Raw genomic sequence first — 18,657 nt, forward strand, 5'->3', positions numbered from 1 at the left:
TGGCATGTATTCAAGATAATATATTGTATAAACTCTGAATAGTTCGATAAAGGTTTTGAATAAGTTATATGTAATAATAAATTTTAAATTACTCACTATTTTATACAAGTAAAGGTTTTTGAAAAGTCAATGTGACACTTCGGACTCGGATCCGGGTCGAATACGGGTTGGGGGGTGTTACATATGGGACATAGAGCGATTAGGATTGTTGCTCATGATCATATCGGCATATCCTGTCATGCACGCCCGTTAAGAGACATATACGGCATGTATCATACTAGTGGTGAAAAAAGCTGAAGCGAAGTGATATTAGAAGAAGATGCATCGAACATCGAAAATAAGTTGACATCTCCAAAAGCATATATCTCTCTCATAGGGTTTTATCTTCACGAAGCGATAACAACTCTAACATGCATATCGTCTGATATCTACCACGAGAAACAAACGACGCAACCCATGTTTTTGAGGCAATGATTTTTAAACTTAGACTCATTGACGACATGTGAATTTGGATGTCTAGACCGTATTTTAAACATTATATTCCATGAAATTATTTTCAATTAATTAATGAATTATTCCAATGTTAAAGAAAAACACTAAACACATGACGTGCTTTACTCGGTTGACGTGTTAACTTCCTATGAGTTACTCCTATTATTTTATTTTTAATTTTCAGAAGAAAATAAAAATACTTAAATCATACCCTCAAGAATTTAGATAATTTCTTTGGCTAACCGTTCATTTATATATGATAAATCATATTAAAATTAAGTTTTGAACCTAAATCATCTCGAAGACTCTTTTAAAATCGATACATAAATAGTAAATCTAAATCCAGAATTATGGAAATCAACACATCGTGCATGCGTACAATTCCATCAAAATTTATCTTAGTAAACTTATGCAAATGGTAAATATGCATGGTTAAAAAAATGCACACTTATGATGAATTATTAAAATAATGATACGACATATGTCACGTCAATATTTAGATACGTAAAAATATTACGATAATAACATGAATTAATCGTTAATTAACTAACAATTTTTTTTATAAAAATTATTAATTGATGAACGATTAATGTTTCTTGCTAACTAAATAAATTCATATAAGTTGAAATACTGACATGGCATGTCTATGTATGTTTAAGTTATGGCGTAACATAATGTCAAGTCAATAAAAAACTATTTATTAAGTTAATTATTTAATAATAATTGTATTTATAATTAATTTAATAAATACTTTTCATTTATGTGATATTATGTAGGGAGTTTCTTAATCATATGTGGACATGTTACATCATTACTTTAATCCGTATGAATTTGTTTAGTTAACAATAAATGTGGATTGTTCATCAATTAACTTCCATTACAAAATTATTTTGATCCAAAGTGGTATTGAAAACTAAAGTGATTAACAAGAAATAATATAATTATTATGGTAAATTGCACGTTTAAGTACTTAAACTATTATTTTTTTGTTCTATTTAGTACTTAATTATTTTTCAAAAGAATACCTAATATTTAGTTTATGTTTCATTTTGGTACCTTATTGTTAACAAAACGACTGACGTGAATTTTTTTTCAATGATGATATGACATTACCTTATCGTGACACATCAACATCACCGTTATGTTTTCAATGGCAGGGTATCAAAATGAAACTTAATTTAAACGTTAGATATGATTTTAAAATAATAAAATTTAAGTACCAAAATGGAACAAAAGTAATAGTTTAGCTATTAAACATATAATTTACTCTAATTATTAAGGAGGACGAATTTTAACATTATAACTCCAAAATTTACAACAAATCATAAGCACCCATATGGTAGGTTAAGGGGCAGTTAACATTTGAGGAAAGTTTAGGTACGCATAATAGAAACGATATTGTTATCAAGTGGCTTTAGTAGTTATTATATAAGAATATTATCCTCTCTAGAAGTTTTGATTTCGAATTAGGGACGGATCCAAAAATATAAAATTAGGAGGTGAAAAATTTTAATATCCTTTTTGTCAACAAAATGAGTACGCAATTTTTCTTCTTCTCATAATATATTGGACAGTATTTAATAATTTATCAAAAATAATGAGTATGCACTTGGTTTACTCAGTGCATCTATTTTTGATTCGAGCATATACATTTATATAGTATGTGTGTTGTCGATAATTAAAAAAATTCTAAACAAATATTATATATTATAATAGTCCTGTAAAATTAAAAAAAATTACGCACAAACCAACTTACATTAGTAATTAAAGAAATTATTATTGTTTCTAGAGGTAATGGATTCGAGCACCTATTTACAACATAGTTTAATAAAAAAAAGATTTTGCTATTATTCTCTTTGTCTTAATGAATCCTCAATCCTCCCTTGTTTTCAGCGGCAGCTTTGACCTTTCCACTAAAAATCAGCCTAAAAACCATTTCAACGTGTAGAAATAATCTAAATTTTAAAAATTTATTCTCAACAGAAAAACATGCACTCCACGTTCAGTTTCAACCATTAATGGCAAACACAAACTCACTAAAATCCCCCCTCTCCCACATACAAGATCTCATTTCAAAGAAGTGACTTCGTTTGTTTTTTCCAACAACATATATATTATTTATATTTATTATTATTTTTGAACTTCCAGTTTGATTGTTCTTCGTTTTTGTTTAGCAGAGGTTGAACAATGGTTCCTGCTGTTGAACATGAACAAGAACAAGAGGGTAATAACAAGTCGCCGTTAGGGTTTTTCAATTTCAGGGGTTCAAAGGAGAAGAAAGGCAGACACGCCAAGAGTTTGAGTATCGGCAGTGCTACTAAGCTTGAAGAGGTGGCTATGGATGAAGGTGATCATGATGCCTTTGAAGAGATGGTCGCTGCCTTCCGAGTCAGAGAACAGCAGCTATTACACGGCAAGTTTCATTATATATATATATATTCATATTGTTATATCTGTGGTGTCGACCTCCACAGACTATCAAATTTTTGCTAATAAAGACATCTGAAAATTTTCAAGAGCTTCCAAAGGTTTTTTTTTGGAGACACTATAATATCAGGATCGTTTATTGGAGTCAATCACAGTATTAAATTATGGTTACGATTACGATTGAGGTTTTACGGTTGTAGGTATTACGTATGTTACGACATGATTTATTTCCTAAAAACAACTATGTTTTTATGTTGTGGATGCAATTTATGTGTCGCGTTGACCTTGAAAAACGTTACGATGCAATCGTTATATGTTACTATCGTGATCGTAATTTAATACTATAGAGTCTATATTTTTCTATGTCCTTGACATAAATTTTGACTGTCTATTAATATGCATGATGATATTAAATTTGACACCGATCATCTTATAGTTAAGGTATTAATACCTGAGAAAAGGGTGAAGAAAGGACTTCTCTCTATTTCTTTTAGCAGCTCTCTCATATGCATTACTCACATCCTCTCTCATGATACCTTTCTTGTCATTTCTCTCAAGAATTACTGATTAACTTTCATTCTATCACTGACTAGGTGATTACAACTTTCCATCTAAATTAGAAGAATAAATTGTCCACGATTGACCGAACCTACTTATTTCCATCTATATATATATATTAGATCATCTATAATTGTTTTGATTTTCTCTTACATGATTGATTGAAGTAAATGGAAATCATGATACGTTACACATTGTTATTAAACAAGAAAACAGCTCTGGCTTGTTTTTGTTATGTTATCCGATTTTGATTTTCTTTCTGGATTTTTCATTTAATATTTGTGTCTCTTGTATATTTGAACATGTCTGATATGATCTGAAACTGAAACTGAAGTCCGAGTCCGGATAGCAAAGTTTTTGTAAAAATTTGGCAAGATTTTTATTCAGATATGGAGCAGATGAAGGAAAAGTTTGCTAAATTACTCTTGGGCGAGGATATGTCAGGTGGAGGGACCGGCGTTTCATCAGCTTTAGCACTCTCAAATGCTATTACAAATCTTGCTGGTACTTTCTTACTTCTCTTATTACAGAATATATTCATATCGGACACATCGAAGATTCGAATTTTACATCGAGGGCGTAAAGGGTTATCGAATTCGTATTGATAATTGGTTTCAGCATCTGTTTTTGGTGAACAATCACGCTTGGAACCTATGTCGCCTGAAAGGAAAGCAAGGTGGAGAAAAGAAATGAACTGGCTATTGTCTGTGACTGATCACATTGTTGAATTAGTTCCTTCTCACCAAAAACGCAAGGATGGTACGGACATGGAGGTATCTCTTAGCCCGAATATAACTTCGAAATTTCGAACACGTAATTACGAAGTTTAATTCTCTTGACTTATTCAGATAATGGTCACCAAGCAACGAGAAGATCTTCTTATGAACATTCCTGCCCTGAAGACACTTGATAGAATGCTTATTGTAAGGACATGGATCTGCATTGTATGTTGTGTTGTTTCATTGCAGCTTATAGGATGGTCTGATTTGAAGTTAACAATGGTGAGCAGGATGGTCTGGATACCTTCAAGGACCAGACTGAATTCTATTACCTGTCGAAAGATGCCCGGACTCCGAAGGAAGGAGAAAGGATGATAAATGGTGGCTGCCTACTGTTAAAGTTCGCCCGGGCGGTCTATCCGAAGCAGCAAGGAAGAATCTGCAGGTTCAAAAGGAATGTGTAACTCAAGTTCTTAAAGCAGCAATGGCCATCAATGCTCAACTCCTGTCAGAGATGGATATCCCTGAAAGCTACATTGAATCCCTCCCTAAGGTAAAGTAGCCGAAACTCTCTCGAACCTCGGGTTTGCACCACTCAATTCTCACATCGGCTCTTTTGGTGTTGCATTGTTAGAATGGGAGAGATAGTCTCGGTGATTCGATCTATAAGAGCATCACAGACGAATTCTTCGATCCGGATCAATTTCTTTCCAGTATGGACCTCTCATCTGATCACAAGATTTTAGACCTCAAGAATAGGATTGAGGCATCTATAGTGATTTGGAAGAGGAAAATGCACCAAAAGGATGGGAAATCATGGGGCTCTGGTGTTAGCATTGAGAAAAGAGAACTGTTTGAGGAAAGAGTTGAGATCATCCTACACCTTATCAAGCATAGGTTCCCGGGACTCCCTCAATCTTCACTAGACATCAGCAAAATCGAGTACAACAAGGTAATTTCTCCGGCCGATGGACCAACATTTCGAACTAAACATTGTGAGTTTTGTTGGTGTTATACAAGGTAATTGTGTGTTGGCATTGCAGGATGTAGGGCAGGCTGTCCTAGAGAGCTATTCAAGAATACTGGAAAGTTTGGCACACACCGTTCTATCCCGAATCGAAGATGTCATCCAAGCCGATTTTCTTGCGACCGAATCGAACCCTTTAAAAGAGGAAAGGAAGCCTGCAATGACCAGAGATGATTCGACGATGACCCTCTCGGATTTACTTACTTGGGGTGATCAAAATGAGAGTGAAGAACAAGCAGAGCCAGTAGCAGAGGCAACCAAAGAAATTGATCCAAAGAACTTGCAGAAGCTAAACGTGCTGATTGGCAAGAAGATATCTTATCTGGACAGCTTGGGTGGATCAAAGAGTCCAACATCACGCCATTAATGGAGTAAGACATGAAGATTAAGGGGGGAGAAAAAGGACTAAAAGATAAAACTGGAAGCAGGTAGAGAGATAGAGGGTGATAGATCATGAAGTTAGCTACCGAAAATATCATTTTTTTTTATTGATTTTGGCTTCAAAATTCATTTTTCTTTAATATAAAACATTATTACACCCTGATATTGTGTATATTTTAACAATAAATCATTTGTGTATTTGTTCATATATTTAAGGATTCTTGAATTTCAGACATGAGATATTTCTTACAAAATGAAGTTTTTGAGTAACATAATTGGTTCATTAAGCAAAAAAAAAAGATGAAAGCAATGATGATAATCCTCCCTGGGTTCCAGATGGAAAAGATCATCCTCCTTGATATGGAGATAAAAGATTGCAGAAGAATTATCCTCTTTCTTTTATTTTTCCTTATCCTTCCGGTTTTCCAGGGTTTGTCCTGATTAATTCGGATCGATTTGTGTTGCACATCTAATTTTACTGAGAGATATTTGATAAATATTTAAAAAAAAGAATAAGAGACAAAATAACCCGGATATTTTTATCATTATGCCTGAGATAAACTGAGCATGCTTAGCTGACAGAGCAAGCCTCGGTGAACTCATCTATGGCTTCTCCTGTATAGCAGTACAAGAAAGCCTTCCTCCTAAACATAGATGTAAATTGCTCACTCACACGCCTAAACATCTCCTGTATGGATGTTGAATTGCCAACAAATGCCGACGCCGCCATTTTGAGGCCTGTGGGTGGGATATCACAAACTGTTGACTTCACGTTGTTATGAATCCATGATGACTTCTTGTTCTCAACATTCAACATTTGTTCATCTACTTCCTTACTGCTCATTTTGCCACGGGCTGATGCACACAAGTATCGGCTGTGTCGTGGATCAGCAGCACACATCATGTTTTTTTACGTCTTTGCTGAGTTAGCTCGGGAGCTGTCAGGGTTCGGTACTGTTGAGAGCCTCTTGAAGTGATCAGAGCAAAATAATCGGGAGGCATTAGTTCTACAGGCAGGGGAATTTCAAAAGAAGAATGGACTGTGGGACCGGCATCGGCACCCATTGGAGGAGACTGTAATGGGTGGGTGATTGTTTGGTGACGACGACACTAGCAGTGGGGAGTGGGGACCTACAATAACGGGTGACGGGGTTTTGAAATTTAGGAGTTTATTTTAAATTTAGAGAAATTTAAGGTTTTGGAGTATTTTTTATGATTTTAGAGAAATTTAGGGTTTATTTAAATATTTATATAACTTTAAGTTCTTTTAAACAAACATTTTTTAAAATAAATTATAAACACGATACACGTCAACAATTTTTTAATTGTCATTACGATGGAAGCATTTAAAAGAATAACATCGAAAATGTTAAATATTTATTTTGATCAGAAAATACTTTAGACACCTAAAGGTGCGTTTGGTTCACGGAATGTAAGATTACCAACAGGAATAAAAGATTACTAGGGAATAGGATTACTGGGAATGTTACATTACTGTGTTTGGTTGGTTTGGCAGGAATGTAAGATTACAGTGTTTGGTTGGAGGAATAAAATATTACTAGAATGTATATTTTATCAAATTGTCCTTGTTCTATATTTGTTTTTTTAACAAGTGAAATTCTAAATATTTAAATAAAAATTATTTATATAAAAATTCTATTTGTTGATAATATATTACTTGAGTATTTAAATATATCATGTATTATTTTAATTTTAATTAATATTAAATTTTACATAATTTATGTAAAAATATATTAAAATTTTACATCAACATTTAACTAAATATTTACATTGTGGAAATTCTTCATAGATATTCATAATAATAATAAAATGTAAATTATTTTTGTTATCTAAGATATAATATTTATTATATCTTCTATATACAATTATTTATTTATTTATCTTTTATATTTATACTTAATTCTGCATACTTTATCATTATTATTTATCATTAATTTATATTACAAAAACATAATTCAAATAAGTAAGAAAATATAACATTAAAAATCATATTGTCTATAATTTTATATTTCACCGTCATTCATCATTATCTTTGCTAATATTTTAATAAAATTATTAATACTCAGTCCTAATCTAATTTGTACTTAACTCTTGATTACGAAAAGCAAGCAACCCAATAATACTCAGTCCTAATCTGATTTGTACTTAACTCGGCCATAAAATAACTTTTCATCCGTCTTTTTTTATTTCAATTTTTGGTTTTTAAGTACAGTTCTTCGGATTTCCAATTTTATAACCACTAGATCAGCCGACTCTCAATTGAATTGGTTCGATTGATCGAATTAAAGACCCTATTAACAAAGAACCTAAAATGAACTTGCTCATCCGATTTTTCATATTTCAATGTTTGGTTTTGGTTTTGAAGTTGCTCACAACAATTCTTCCAAAATAGATCTAACCCACTGATTGAACCCACGGCAGGGGCAGGAAACTTTTTTTTCATTTAACATTCAAAAGTGAACTAAATTAGGCAAAAGCAAAAAATTATAAGAAATGAAGCAGATTCATGATACTGTGATTGACATCTTTGCCGCAAGGTTAACATGCATAAAATGTAACATTAAAGGATAAATTTAAAGAAAATGAAAATGAATGGGAACGAGAAATTTGAAATGCTTCTACGTGCATGCTTTGCATGGATTGGGAACTATTGCAAAACCAATTGATTCTTCTTGGCTAGTTCTCCACTCAAACAAATGAATTAATTGATGGATTCAAGGTTCTCTTCTCAGTTAGTTGGCGGAGGAGGAAATCAAGAGGTTCGATTCAAGGGAGATTATTTGGTTTTACTAGATTGCTTCCTGCAAATGTAGCTCAACAACTCTTACTTTACTATTTATCATTCACAAAAATATAATATAATGTTCTTAATAATCCTCAATTTTCGGTCTGCAACTCATGTAATCAATTGTAAAATTACAACTCTCCTGAAAGATAAGGAAATACTGGAGCAGAAGCAAAGATATCAACATGTCGAGCAACCATTTTGTGTACTAACAATCAGACTCATCCATGACCAAACACATCTTTTATGATGATAAAATAAATAAGTAAAATTTATTCACAGACTCATGCCAATCTACAGAGGGAAGTATTCGGCTACAAAAAGTAGCAGCACTGCAGTAGGTCATGTTATGAGAATCACCGTTTAATATAAAAATGTTAAAGAACCCATCATTAGCACCTCCAACTTCTTTCAAAATAGATCTAACCCACTCAGAGTCACGATCACCAGCAAGAGCAACACTGTTTTAGTTACAGAAATACGAACAAATGCCTGCAGTTCTCCAAGACTTCTAATATTCACTACCGATAAGTTGTGACACACAAGAAAGCGATAACTCTTAACTATCAAAGACAAGGTTTTTACTACATAACAAAAACTATCAAAAGTAATTAACATATTCGAAAACTAGCACATTACTTGCAACTCATATACTATATAACAAAAAGAAGTATAATATTAACCATCAAAAGATTGTACAATGTTCAGACTTACAAAAGATAATATCCATGACATTCTAAACATAATCATATATGTTGGCTATATTATATACACACAAAATTCTTCAAGTCAAAAGATTGACATATACTTGGCTAAGCTACACAAAAAAGTTAGGACCATATTCTAAAGTCATAATCAAAAAGAGATCGACATAATTGTAGAATGACGACAGTCAAATTGATGGTCTAAATTGACGACATTCAACCATTTGCTTAATCACATAATCTTGCTTGAATTCTTTTGGCAAAGAAAAGAAAAAATCTACCTTGTGCGCATCTTTGCTAATATACTCTCCTGCAGTAAGCATTTCATCAGTGGACAGTCCTTCAATTTTCATGATTTCAGTGAAAATCGACATTCTTTGATCATTTCCTTCTGCCTCCTTTTTCAATAAAGCAGTAATATCCTTAATTTCTTTGGCAGTTTCTCGGTATGCAGCACCGAACTTACTTATCTCCTGTACAAGCTCGGTTAACCCATCATCACTTCGAGACCTTTTCTTGCTAGCTACTTTTTTCATTTTAGGGGTAGAGGCAGTAGCATCAGATGTTTGGCAAGTTGAAGCACCAATATCCTCTCTTGATTCAGAATCTCTTACTCCCTCTTCTTCAAGTAATGCATCTATAAATGCATTGTCTTCAACATCAATATGTTCCACTGCATCAGCTGATGTCTCCGCTGCTATTCATGTAGCTCTTTCTTTTCCAAATATATGAACAAAGTCATCAAAGAATGGAAATGACTTGTTTCTCAATCCAGCAGCAATTGGATGACTCTACAATATAATAAAATCGCAAATTTAATAAATCTTACAAAGCTAAATAGATAACAAAGAGTATAGAAAGAAGATAAATTAAATTAAAATACTTACTCTAACCCAATCATCAAACACATATTTTGGTGCAGTTAAACGTTTTTCTTCTTCATTCCAACCTAATCCACTTCCAATATTCAGCATTTCAGATAAAGCATTGTATTGTCTTTTGAGTAGCTTCACTCTAGATTCAATATGTGGATGGGCCCTCATTTGTGATGTTGGAAGCTTGATTTCTAACATCTTTTCAAGATTAGATAGATAACCTGATCTAAATGTTCCATTATCAGCTTTCCAATGTGGGTCTTCAGCCAAAATATATAAACATTCAACAAGTGCAGCATCCTCCTCTTTAGTCCATGTCCTTTTAGTTACTAAAGACTTAGGCTTTTTAGATGTCGGCGGTTTTCCCCCCCTTTGAGATTCCATATTTGATGTTGACATATTTCTCTTCGAAATAATCTAAGAATATGTATATAAAAATTGTATAACATAAAACATGTCATCATTGTCAATACTAATCATAAAAGAAATTTAAAATAGTAACATAATATAAATCAAATGTAGTGAATGACATAAGTAATGAATGTCCATAACAAATAAAATTCGAATTTTATAGAAGAGAAATACATAAAATTTAATAAAGTTTATGCCATAAAATATAAAGATGTCAAATACATGAAAGTAATGACCATTAACATTAGATAAAATAGAAGATGGAAGTCATACATAACATAAAATAACATCTATCCTAAAGTACGTGACGCCAACCAACTAGTAAACATATCTTCTGCTAATTTGTCTCTCCACTCAGTCCAAGCACTGCTTGGCTCACAATGTCTGATCATTTCTACTTCATTAATCTCTTCAACATGCCTACTATCTTCAGTATAGTCAGATTCAATAGGATCGATTGGCATCTCAAATCTTATGAAATTATGGAGAAGACAACAAGCTGAAATGAGTCTACATTGTGTTTTCACTGGATAAAATGATTTTTCCCTTAAAATTGCCCATCTCGCTTTCAATATACCAAAGCATCTCTCAATGCAATTCCTAACTTGAGAATGTTTCATGTTGAAATATTCTTGAGGGGTGGTAGATTGATGTCATTCTCTCCAATCATTCAAGTGGTATCTTTGACCTCTATATGGTGCAAGAAATCCCTCTCCATTCGTGTATCCATCATCACATAAGTAGTAACACCCTATATTATTTTAATTTAAAAAGTAAATTAATATACAAAACTTGTAAGAATTTTACATTCTTATATATATATATATATATTAATGACCTAATAATTTACCTTGTGGAACATTTAAACCATTTCTTCTACTAATGGCATCTCTGAGTATTCTACCATCAGCTGCAGAACCTTCCCACCCAGGTAAAACATAAATGAATTGCATGTTTGGTGTGCAAACACCAAGTACATTTGTCGCAATTTCATTTTTTCTTGTTCTGTATCTAGGTTTATCGATTGCAGCTACATTGACCTTAATATACATTCCATCTAGAGCACCCAAACATCCCTATATTTATCAAATAAAGTTAAATTACATTATTAATATCCATTTATATATTAAGCATTACTAATTAACTTAAAAGAAAATTCAGAATTATGATACAATACCTTAAACCATTTCCATCTATCGTCTGTTGAATTATCTTGTATCGGTTCTGGTTTTCTAAAAAAGATCGGATGCAGTTTCAAAATTGAAGCTAACACTGTATGAAGAACTCTACTAATTGTTTCACCAGATCTTACTATTTGACGTTTTAAAACTCTAATCTTAATATGGTGGGATATAATATGAAGGAAAGTAATAACCATTTCTTCTATAGACATATATCAACTCTCTTTTAACCCACCTTGACTTTGTAATAGGTGACACAATTTGATAAATGCTCTCCTATCCATTCGACAATTATCAACACTTTGTCGATCACTTTCAAATACAATTTTATGTAAATTAAGTGATCTAATATTATGTCTATGAAGTCTTTCATGTGCATAAGTTATTTTAGGTCGATTTTTATATTTTCTAAGAATAACTGAAATAAACATAAGCATATGACACATAATCTCCATCATTTGCAGTTGTAAAATAAGAATTGTGGCGATATGCGTCTTCTTTCGCATTGGTAAACGAGCCATAACTGTTATTATGAACAAACATTTTAATATTAGAAAATAATAATATTTAACAAAAACAATTGTTTGTCATCACAGTAAAAATAATTAAACACAATAAAAATGATATTAAACAGATAAAATGACTATTGAAACGTGAATATTTTAATGACTATTCTTAAGACGAAATCAGGGAGAAATTAAATATCTTACAAAATATGTTTACGGATAAAATGCAATCTTATAACGTAACTTTTCATGATTTAGCCTTCCATAAAGATGCCAGACTGAAACTTTCAACTGACCATTAGAACTACAAAAAATCCTCACATCTTATCTGTGTTACCTGGACTCTTCATTTACCTAAAGCACCTAAGTGATCTCTTATATTAAATATATGTAGAAACTTAGAAAATATTGAAAACCCATGTTAGATTAATACCAATGAGTAGCACTTGACCCAGAGTTACAGGACCCTACCCCCAACAGTTGTTACTGAAAAATAGTTTAATGAGTTACTAGCCTTGGCAGGTCACTTGATTCTTTTCATCTACAACCTATTGAAATGTGAATATTTTAATGACTATTCTTAAGACGAAATCAAGGAGAAATTGAATGTCTTACAAAATATGTTTACGGATAAAATGCAATCTTATAACGTAACTTTTCATGATTTAGCCTTCCATAAAGATGCCAGACTGAAACTTTCAACTGACCATTAGAACTGCAAAAAAATCCTCACATCCTATCTGTGTTACCTGGACTCTTCATTTACCTAAAGCACCTAAGTGATCTCTTAAATGAAATATATGTAGAAACTTCGAAAATCTTGAAAACCCATGTTAGATTAATACCAATGAGTAACACTTGACCCAGAGTTACAGGACCTTACCCCCAACAGTTGTTACTGAAAAAATAGTTCATGGAGTTACTAGCCTTGGCAGGTCACTTGATTATGCATAGCACATAGAATGCATGCTAATACCGACAATGGTTATTCACATTCTACAATTGCCTTTAACATATTATGGAAAAAAATATGGGTGGGAACTGGGAAGCCATATCTCTTGAACAAAGCGTGAAACCCATAATAAAATCCAAAAGCAAAAGTTGACACTTAATATACTGAACAAGAACAATCGGGACTTCAAACAACTCTGCAAAATGTGCAATGAAGAACTAGTTTTTACAGACAAATAAGGATAAATCTAGAAAATAGAACTCATCTGTGATCTGACTAGCGTTGGTAACACATGCAGGAAAGAAGTAGAATATTACATAAAAAGCTAAACGTTAGTTGGTTCAAGAAAACCTTATGAGAGAGAAAAGAACTTTTGGCCACTGTAAACTGATTTCAACAAAACTATCTACCTTGGAACTTATTAACATTTCAGCACCAAAAGAAGCAAAAGGGGGAAAATGATATTAAATCTTTCCCCTGAAAATAGTTTGACCAACAAAAAGCGTATAACAGAGAGCAAATAATTCAACAAAGAAAATCTTCTGATTTGTAAAAATGACCCTCCAAAGGGTCCTTATAACCATCATGGTTGGCTGAATTCTACATAGAAGAGGAAGCATCACTTAAGAAATGGAAGAAAAACTTAAAAATAATGTAGCCTATAACCAATTAGGACATTTTACTAGGAATATTATTGTTTGTAAACCCCCAAAAAGGAATTATGTTTGTGTTTTACATATTATAAGTCTGTTGTTGGACAGAACCAAAAAAAAATCTTCCACAAAGTAGAACACTGACAAGTTTCAATCATAATTAGTGAAAAAGGAATTGGATAAACAAATTCCTTAATAGAATCTCCTATTCGTACACGAAACAGAAAAACAAAAAAAAACAGAGATGAAAACAAAAAAAATCAGATTCAAATCAGCAAAACAGCAGTCGATGGATTTTCCATCAGAAACAAACAAAAACAACAACAACAAACAGAGATGAAAATGGCACCCAAAAGGAGATAAAGTCGATGGAATTTCAAAAAAGCATGTTTTTGCGAAAATGGCACCCAAATGAATGGTTTTGGATCACGAAAATGAGAGTGTGAAGGAGAAGAGAGACATACATGTTGGTGTCTGGAAACAGGCGTGATGCTTCGCTTGTGATGATGATTGCAGAGGCAAAAACAAAGATATCGCGATGGAAACGGGAAAACAAGGGTATTTTAGCCCTTCACACACAGAATGAAAGAATACCTAATGGGTGTGGGGGAATAACATTCCCAGGAATGTTCACGATTGGGAAATAAATATTACCTTCACTTGGGAAAGAATACTCAACCAAACATGGGTATCCTTAGTCAGGAAAAAAATATTTATGTCAGGAATCCTAAAATCCTTCATCCAAACGCACCCTAAAGGTTTGAGTGCAACCAACAATGTTTTCCTTTACTGTTTCATGCAATGATTTTATTAAAAAAATGATGTGAAAAATAAAAATATAAAAATGTCATGTTAGTAGTGTCTTTAATTTTTTAACGATAAATAACCAAAACGTAACATTAAATATGATTTTATAAAAAAATATAATTAGGTGAGAAAAAAAACCAAAATGCTAATTTTAGATAACTAAATATATTATTTATTTATTTATTTAAAAATAAATTAAATCAATATATTATTCATCATCGATCATCGTTGACTATCTCGTGAATATTATAACAATCAACCTAATTTTTAGGAATTATATTAATTGTCATTAATATTTTTAAATACCATTAAACCTTTAATTTATGAAATTGTGGATCTAAGTTTATGTGCGATCCGCCAATACCATATGTCCAGCTCATATTGTCTACTAAGCTGTGGACAGATCACAGATTATGTGCCCAGAGTATGGAAATATATGTATATGAGCCATTGGGTGATCTTAGTTATGAAAGGGAGTGTTTTTTTAGAAGTTTCAACTCAAGTAGTTATATCTGCAGTGTGTGTAACCCCCTCAGACCGATACAGATAACCCGATCCGATCTGGAGTGTCATATTAGAGCCACCGGAGCGACCCACTGTAAAAATAATGGAAAATTTAAAACTTTTCCTAAAACATGTAAAATCATAAAATGACTTATCAGTGTTCATAAATAAAACAAGTTTTTAGACTTATATATAAAACAAAATACAATTACATGCCCCCTAATCACATGTACCATATTCTGATAACAACGCCGGAAGAACTCCCTTACTAAAGTTGATAATTGCACTGGTACAATTCTTTTAACCTGCAATGGTGAGTAACAGAGTGAGCTTTGGAAAGCTCAGTAATACAGAGCTACCAGATGATGCTGAAGAACGTGTAGATACAGAAAAACATATATTTCCTTATTAGTTCTGAACATCTACAGATTTTATGTTGAGCAGAGATTCTACTGATATTTCAAGGGTAACAGACAATGAGCTTTTAGTTCATATAAGTATTTCGAATGACTAAGTTCAGGAGATCAGAATAGCTTATCTAGTGTGTTCCTGCAAAACCAGTAAAAAGATACAGATCTTTTAAAACATATATATATATATATATACCCCATCCTTTCACAATCTGTTTGTTTAGGTTCCCCAGAACCATACACCCAACCCACACAACCTGTAAGGCCCTGAGCACAAAGATGAGGAATCTGCAGAAATACTTCCTTCAACAATACCCCCCAATTAAAACATTTTTCCGTCAGTAAACGAAGATATCAGAAATCAAAACAGAATTCAGAATAGATATCAAAACAGAATCCAAATCAGAAATCAAAACAAAATTTAGGTCATGTATCAGAACAGAATTCAAGTCAGAAATTAGACAAAGTATTTATATGATTAGGGAACACACCAGAGTTTACAGATATTATTCAGAGGTATTGGATAATCTTATCAAGCAGAGAAACACAAATCTTAAGTATGTCAATAGAATATTGGAATTTAGAATCACTATTGGAAGAGATCAATAACTGATAGAATCATCAGTTATTCAGAATGAGACTTGAGTTGATAAGGAAAAAATGAAGGTTCAGGACATTTCAGTCTATGTCGATTGATTTCATTATCAAACAAACTCAGATGAATATCTCCAATAATTAATGTTTGTCAACTTGTCAATTCATTAACCTTCCAGGGTATTTACTCTTTAATACCAAAAATTCCTATCCATAGATCATCTTCTGAGTCATCACTAAACAGATCTTAAGGAGACGAACATATATTCTAATAGTCTTTATTTCATTTCCCTGTTTCAACTATATCAGGAAATGCCGACGTACTTGATTTGTGGTTCATAATCCATAGGGATAATACATCACGTAAGTTCATCCGAGTTTTCAGCCTTATTCCAATTTCTTACTTAATCCTCAGTCCTTGAGATTACCTAGTTCTTTTAGCAGTCAAGTCTATTTCAGTTACTTCGGGATTTTCCAGAGTAATCCATACGTTTCTGAATTTCGGATACATATTGTACTTCCGTTCAATTCAATTTGGTCTTCGTGGTCGATTTGTCTAACAAATATCAAATTCTTACTACTGAATGCGATCTAGAGTTGAGTTGAGCTGAGCTGAATACTTCCAAAATTATCATCGAGCCAAACTTGAGAATACAAACACGCATTCAAGTGACATATATGTCGTTCAGGTACTGATATAACACTAGCATTGGTTACTCGGCTTAATATGTGATCCATAACTTTTAAGAGCAGTACCGCATCCATGTTTATTTGGATTCCTTAATTAATCCAACACCTCTACTTAGTTTAGGTCATAAGGGTATTTTGGTCATTCTGGTGCTCTGTTTCATTCCATTCTTTTCAGAGCTCGAGGATATCCAATCATTCCTGAGCTTGGTGATATTCTTGAGTCATTTCCATTACAGGGGTATTTTGGTAATTTTATAGATCTACGGTATTTTAATGTTTTCCTTTCATCCGGTCTTATTATTTAATTTAATCTTATCATTTACTTCAGTCCTTTCAAACAATTCTGACAAAAGAGCACAATTGATAAATCATTCTTCAGGTATTTACTTATAACTCGGATATTTTCGGTCAAGTGCCTTCTCAGATTTTACAAACGGAATATCAAGAATTTTTCTTCACTAAGTCAGGATCTTAACAATCAAATCCGTACTTAATCGAGTTAAGTATGAATCCTCAAAGTACTTTCTCATTCAGGGTCAACTCGGACTATTTTACCTCTCAATGGCATTTTCGTAATTTCTTAACCAGATAATTTCGATATTAACTCTTAACAAAAATAATATAATTTAGAGGTCATATGGTTAATTGTTTTCCCGAACATTCTCAGATCTTGAAATGATTCCTTAACAGACTCCTAGATTCTTGCCCAAATCGTCTTGGGTTAAAAACCGGTTATCTATATTTTCTAAGCAAAACTAACATTTCTTATGCACATAAGTAGTCTCATCAGATCAATATGTCTTTAAAAACCTCTTATCCAACTTCCATAGTCAAATCTTTTATTTTTATAACTTAAGGGTATTTTCGTAATTTTACCATACCAGAGTATTCTCATAATTTCTCATCCAAGTGCCTTTAACATTTAACCTTTGATGAAATAAATTATAAGTTACAGATCCAGATTGATTTCTTTATCACTAAGCACAGAACTTGTAATTTAATTCTAACAATCCCTCAATTTCTTATAAAAGTCATCTGAACCATAATCAATTACTGAACCTTTTTACCTTATTCAGATCGAGTGTAGAAATTAAGTAACTACACAAATGAGACCAACATTATCTTAATCATGCATTTACCAATATTCACATGTTCCATAAAGCATAAAGAGGTAGTAAAGTATTATCTCGATTTCCGTGACATACTGATCGACCATTAAATTCCATTTGAATGCCCTTGATCTTGAAATCATCTTCCAATAATTCCTTAGATACATAACAATAAACATTTCATAAAAATCGGGGCTTAATTCCAAAAAACGGATCGAATTGGGTGATTAATCAGTGAAAACCAACTTATCGGGTTCGAATTTGGCAAAACGGACCCCAAAAACATATTCAGAACGTCAAAAAATGTCAGATAGGTATACCCGGTCAAAGTCAAAGGTCGTTTAATGCCAGGTGAACGTCGGTCAAAGTTCTGGTCAATGGTCAACAGTTGGCCATTTTACGCAAATATCACCCTAACCGAAATTAATTACAAATTTAGCCACCTTCTAAATATATTTACAAAATTAACACTCGAATCAACGGTCAACGATTGGTCGGGTCAACGGTCGGGTCGGGCCGGTTCAGACCGGTCAAACCGGTTTTCAAGTAGTGGTTGAGTCTTCCCCACGCGCAGCGGCGATGCGTGGGACCTTCTCTGGCGTCGTAAAATTTACAGAAAAATTTCTAAAAATTATTTTGAGCGATTTTGAGGCACTTACAGAGCTCGGTTCACAATTTTGAACGGTTGAGAGCTCAATTTCAAAAAATTGGAAACTTTGACCCCTTCACCTCCTCACGTGTCGCCGCCGCCGGAGACAAGGAGGACACCAGTGGACTCGAAACGGCACAAGAAACACAAGATGGTGCGGGAGGTGTCGAAAACGGAGCAACGATCGGCGATGAATTTAAGA

General features: G+C 32.9%; 1 protein-coding gene and 1 pseudogene across 1 annotated transcript; one reads left to right on the forward strand and one right to left on the reverse strand.

Moving 5' to 3' along the window:
* The first annotated feature begins 2,441 nt into the window (after positions 1 to 2,441).
* On the forward strand, positions 2,442 to 5,590 carry LOC120217903 (annotated as a pseudogene).
* A 585-nt stretch (positions 5,591 to 6,175) lies between these two features.
* On the reverse strand, positions 6,176 to 6,508 carry LOC120217974 (tubulin beta-1 chain-like). The gene has a single exon (XM_039214998.1). The coding sequence runs from the start codon at positions 6,506 to 6,508 to the stop codon at positions 6,176 to 6,178; it is 333 nt and encodes a 110-aa protein (XP_039070929.1).
* Between the last annotated feature and the right edge of the window lie 12,149 nt (positions 6,509 to 18,657).

The sequence above is a fragment of the Hibiscus syriacus genome, unplaced genomic scaffold (assembly GCF_006381635.1).
Source record: "Hibiscus syriacus cultivar Baekdansim isolate YM2019G1 unplaced genomic scaffold, ASM638163v2 tig00110194_pilon, whole genome shotgun sequence".
Taxonomy (NCBI): Eukaryota; Viridiplantae; Streptophyta; class Magnoliopsida; order Malvales; family Malvaceae; genus Hibiscus; species Hibiscus syriacus.

Bases quoted from the DNA above. Each gene is read 5' to 3' on its own strand.
- LOC120217974 (XM_039214998.1), bottom strand. From the start codon at position 6,508: ATGATGTGTGCTGCTGATCCACGACACAGCCGATACTTGTGTGCATCA.